Source organism: Daktulosphaira vitifoliae, unplaced genomic scaffold (genome assembly GCF_025091365.1).
Source record: "Daktulosphaira vitifoliae isolate Bord-2020 unplaced genomic scaffold, ASM2509136v1 Scaffold_4, whole genome shotgun sequence".
Classification (NCBI taxonomy): domain Eukaryota; kingdom Metazoa; phylum Arthropoda; class Insecta; order Hemiptera; family Phylloxeridae; genus Daktulosphaira; species Daktulosphaira vitifoliae.
In genome coordinates, this window is record NW_026099575.1 from 22,058,758 (window position 1) to 22,063,711 (window position 4,954).

Here is a 4,954-nt window from a genome sequence, read left to right on the forward strand (position 1 = left end):
TCCAAAATTTACGATAGTGAGATAAATCACTATTTGATTTTCATGAATAAACTATGCATAATCTAAACAGTACCTTTTTTTAACAGGGAATTATATTTTCATAAATAGAAATAATCGAAGTAAGTCATCCATCTAAAAGTGTGTAATTGCAATTTTTTTAATAAGTGGTAACAGACGTATTTAGGGCTCAACTTCAAAAATATACTCTAAAACAAAATTATCAGTAATCTTAAAGCACATTCGCCTCTGAGTAAGAGGCAAAATATTAAAAAAACAAATATACCTAATAATAATAAATTAAAATACCTTCTCAGCTTCGCATCGAAGCTAAAACATTTAACAAAAACAAATTTAAAACAATCTTCTGATTTGATTAGATACGAATAACCTGTTGAGTAAATGATCACCATTAAAATAACCTTTAACATTATTTAAAAAAACTGCTGTCCTGGCCGGGGTGTGTGAAAAAAAATTTTTTAACATATATTTTAAACAAAATGATTTAAATTATGCATAATCCAAATAGTACATTTTTATTAATAGGGAATAATAGATCCAACATCAGGAATAATCAAATTAAGTCATATGTTTAACACTTTGTCATTAAAAAATTTACCAAGATCGCTCGATTTAATTCATATTTGTATTGCTAACTCAAACTTAAATCCAACAATTGAAATTAAAAAAGGTAAGACAATTAAATAACTTTTAAATCCTTATATATTTAAAATAATTAAAAAAAAACGTTGATTGTTAAAATGGTAAAACAAGCTTATTTTTTTTGTAATTTACTACAATATTAATAAAGTGAATAAATTTTTACAAGAAAGAGAAGTAAAAAATAATCTTAATATTCATTTCAAAGCCATTTTCAAGGGCTTTTTTAATACAAATATTAAAATCTTTGTAACATTATAACCTATATTTGTATTGGGTTCCTACTTAGGATGAGACACGGTGACGTGTTGGAGTGGACTGTACACTTAACTTTTACGAATAATTACAATAATATAATTTAAGTTCTAGAATTTACAGTCATTATTAAATGAATAATGTTATAATAATCATTCACAATTTTATATTTATGTGACACTTTATACAACATCAGATCAAACATTATTGAAAATTGCTTACCCAGACTATTAGTTGTACACTTACTAATTAACTAACTAAATCGTACTAACATTAATACTACAGTAATACGGGTTGGGTTAATTATTCATAAATTATTGTTGTTTTCAAATTAAAATTTAATACTGATCATTATATGTGTTTATATTCTATTTCAATATATTACTTAATGAATATTTACAATATTAAAAATTAAAAAAAAATTAGGGTGCCGAAAAATTCTCATCGAGGTCGCAAAAGATGTGAAAAAATAATTTCTGTTGAACAGTACCAGTTTCGAGACTGCAGTCGAAGAACGCGAAATTTAAAGCGCAGAAAACGGAAAATTCTTCCAGGTGACTCATATTTTGAGGGGTTTACGAAAATAGGATGTAGAGGGAGTTAGAGAGAGACAAATTATTTTTTATTTATAGATTAATCAAGGGAAACTCAAAAACTATAAACGATAGCCCATTGAAATGTGTTATAAAAATTATGAACAGTCTAATCGAAAAAGAAAATTCATCAAAATGTATGGTTGTAGTGATGTCTAAAGTAAGATATACAATAAACGCATGTAACTATTTTAATTTTTACCTTGGCTAATATATCAATAACAATTAAATTGTATAGATATTTTTATTATTAATACCTTAAATAAACAAATATTTATTTAAACTAAATCATAAAATAATTTTTTAAATCCTTAAAAATATATTATTTTATGTAAACACAAAACTTAAAAAGATATTTTAAATAATATAATTATACAAATTTGTATTAGTTATACATTGTATATTATTTGTACAATAATTATGTCAAGCAAGATTCCATACTGTTGTGCATTCTTAAACTGTGAAGTTTGTATTAATAATATATTAACATTAATTAATCCCAGCATAAATTAAATCATTAACTTTAGTCTGTTTATTTATTACAGTAAATTTAATTAAATTTTTTATTCATCTCTAAACTGTTAATTATGTATTGTTAAATAGCTATAGTTAAAAAGAACGATCAATGTTAGATATCAAATTTACTATTAAATTTAATAATTTTCTAGAAATTCAATATTAATGAAAATAAATATTGTAATTTATGGTTTTTAGTTTGCAAAATACAAACGCCGTGTAAGACGATCATATCCACTTGAAGATCGTGATCCTAATTCTCAGGACAGTGGTTCTCTTACTGCTCATTCAGATGATTCCAGATCAGTGTCAACATTATCTGAGAGCAATACATCATGTACAGATGATTCAGATGATGAATTCTTAGACATTGCTGTATCCCCAACAGGATCGGTAATTATTTTACCTTTTAAAAAGGTTAACAGTTTTTTTCCTAATTTTATTTTATTTCTAGTCTTCAGATTCACTTCTACTTGGATTCAGTACATTAACAGAAGGACATATTATTAGCCAGTCATCAATTATTGTTAAAAGAAAAACTACAAAATATTCTTCAGATACTCCTCGCAAGACTGTAATTATTATAAAACAATTTATTATTTCAATAATCATAGATTTAATACGTGTATAACTTATAGGATTTATTGTTTGGCGATACTAAAAATAATGAAGCAGTTGCGAGAAAAAGAAAGTTGACACGTGATTTAGAATCAAATCCTGAAATGAATGTATTATTTAAGAAAACTAGACCTAGTACGAAATCTAAACCGGACGAGAGAAGTTAAGGTAAGAGGCTTTGAGCCGATTCAGTTTTATTTCTAATTACAGTAGAATTTCATTAATCCGAACCAATAAGGGCTCTAGGTTGTCTGATTTAATGAAAGTCCGGATTAAACAAAATAACCAAAAAACATGTTCGTATTATAGATTTAAGAATATTATATTATACCAATTACTATGTCTGATATACAATATATAAGTATTGCAACACGATATTAGTTTATGATAACTTTAATGACGGTAGATAAGAATATATGTACTTATGGGAAATTCGAGGAACTTGCTTTTATGTTTATTTTAGTCTACGGCATAAACTGCGTAATACTAGACAGCTGTCCGGATTAATGAGGTTCTACTGTATATTAGATTTTAGTTTTAACTTGGAACGGTGAAGTCTCCCTTACAAATTTTTATTGTTCATATAGTCATTTGAACGAATTTCACTGATGACAGCAGTGAATTTTTACCTGGGTTATTCACAGTTACGTGTTAGCGGGATTAGATTTGACTTGGTCTCTGGAAATTTTTTTATAAAAATAAAGTTAGAGTAGTTTATCTAATACAGTCCGCTGTAACTATTGTCGTTGAAAAGTGTTGGTTACAGTTTGTTATAAAGACCTCATTGATATCGACAGAAAGTTAATTTCCGGCCGATTGTTACAGTCTAATTGGTAGATAAAAATAGTATATTTACGTCTGACCTTGTCAAAGCGGTCGATTCCCAGGTAACCGTTATTATTATTGTTCACTCGGTGCCATATCATAAACGGCGGCCCCGTACCATCTTATCGCGGGTACTTTACGACATCAATAATAGCAATAATAATAACACTTGTTTTCTGCAGCAGTAGCAAATTCGACCGTACACGGAAATATTGTTCATCTCCGCTATTAACGTAGCTACTTTTGATTATTATGCGCTTTCGGACAACTGCCACGCTACGCGACGAAACCCAACATGCCAATTGTGCTAGAAGACAACCTACTTAGCGAAGAGTAGGAACTCAGCTACCGAAATTTTACTACTCCGTACGCAGATCGATAGCGAAATTCCGGTCCGCGAACCCGAAGTGGGGGTTTTCGACTACACCACGGACGGTGTCAGCGAAGAAGAAATCGACGCGAGCAATCAGCGGCCCGTCGTAGCGCCTTTACCGGAGAAACATCCGGTGAACCTCGCGCTACACACATCAGAAGACGAATCTGATGTCGACCAACCGGGGGAAATGAAACGTATACGTTGCTCGCTCGATAGCGTACGCGGCAGAACAAGTCGGGGCGATCCAACAGAATATTCGCTATATTTCGAATAACGCGCGGATCGAGGCACGGACGACTGAACTAGAAAGGTCGCTGTCGTGTATGTCAATGGAACGGCGACAGAATTCCAACATGCTTGAGCGAATCAGTCAAAATATGCCGCCGTCCCCACATGTTGCTGTACAACCGACTATTCGACAAGTTAACGTTGACCGAAATGATAGTCGACGATCGGAAGCGCATCGCGTTACATTCGGTCCATCGGGAGCGACGGACCCGACGCAACACTAAACGAGCGCCTCGCGGACATCGAAGCACAACAAGCCCGCAACATGAGACGGTCGTACGTACAAGCGTCGCTACCACGGATGTGTAGCAGGGGTTAGCAGGACGAACATTATCAGCGCACTCATACATATGAGAACGAGCCGACCGATTTTTAGTTTACGCGCCAACCGCGGGAGGGGCAATTCAACACAACCGACGGTCGTCGGTCCTTTAATGATTTGTTGCCTACCCGTAGCTCGCGGTCGGTATTGGTGGTACCCTACCAAGACCTANGGTACCCTACCACGACCTACGCAACGTACGCGCCTGCTTACCTGAGTATTACGGGAGAAACGAAGAGGACCCACGGGAGTTTCTAGATAGAGCGGAGGATCTACTCTGTCAGGGCGGTATACACCCAACCGCGTGGGTAAACATCGTCGTCCCGTTTTTGAACGACAGGGCAGGTGATTGGTGGCGAGCGATTAAATTAAACAATATGCCATGGACGGAATTTAGGTCCGAATTACTCGAGGAGTTCGACAATATCGATATCCGGACTGCGCTCGAGACGGACTTAAAAACGACGCGACGGGGCCCCCGACAAACGTTAACCGAGTTTATTA

At 33.5% G+C, this 4,954-nt stretch overlaps 1 protein-coding gene across 11 annotated transcripts in view; it reads left to right on the forward strand.

Moving 5' to 3' along the window:
• Positions 1-4,954, forward strand: part of LOC126903656 (uncharacterized) — an 18,650-nt gene that overhangs the window by 1,908 nt on the left and 11,788 nt on the right. For 3 of the 11 annotated variants that reach the window (XM_050682012.1, XM_050682013.1, XM_050682014.1), the window contains exon 2: positions 544-688. The exons of 1 other annotated variant lie outside the window; for it this stretch is intronic. Coding sequence is in view for 2 of the 10 variants with exons in the window: in XM_050682015.1 (XP_050537972.1) it covers positions 1,606-1,665; positions 2,220-2,414; positions 2,476-2,595; positions 2,660-2,806 (522 nt within the window). In the remaining 8 variants the exon portion in view is untranslated. Of the gene's footprint in view, positions 1-543; positions 689-1,338; positions 1,467-1,544; positions 1,666-2,219; positions 2,415-2,475; positions 2,596-2,659; positions 2,808-4,954 lie in introns of those variants that run through there. 7 more of the 11 variants (XM_050682015.1, XR_007703558.1, XR_007703556.1 and 4 more) reach the window with 7 other exon arrangements.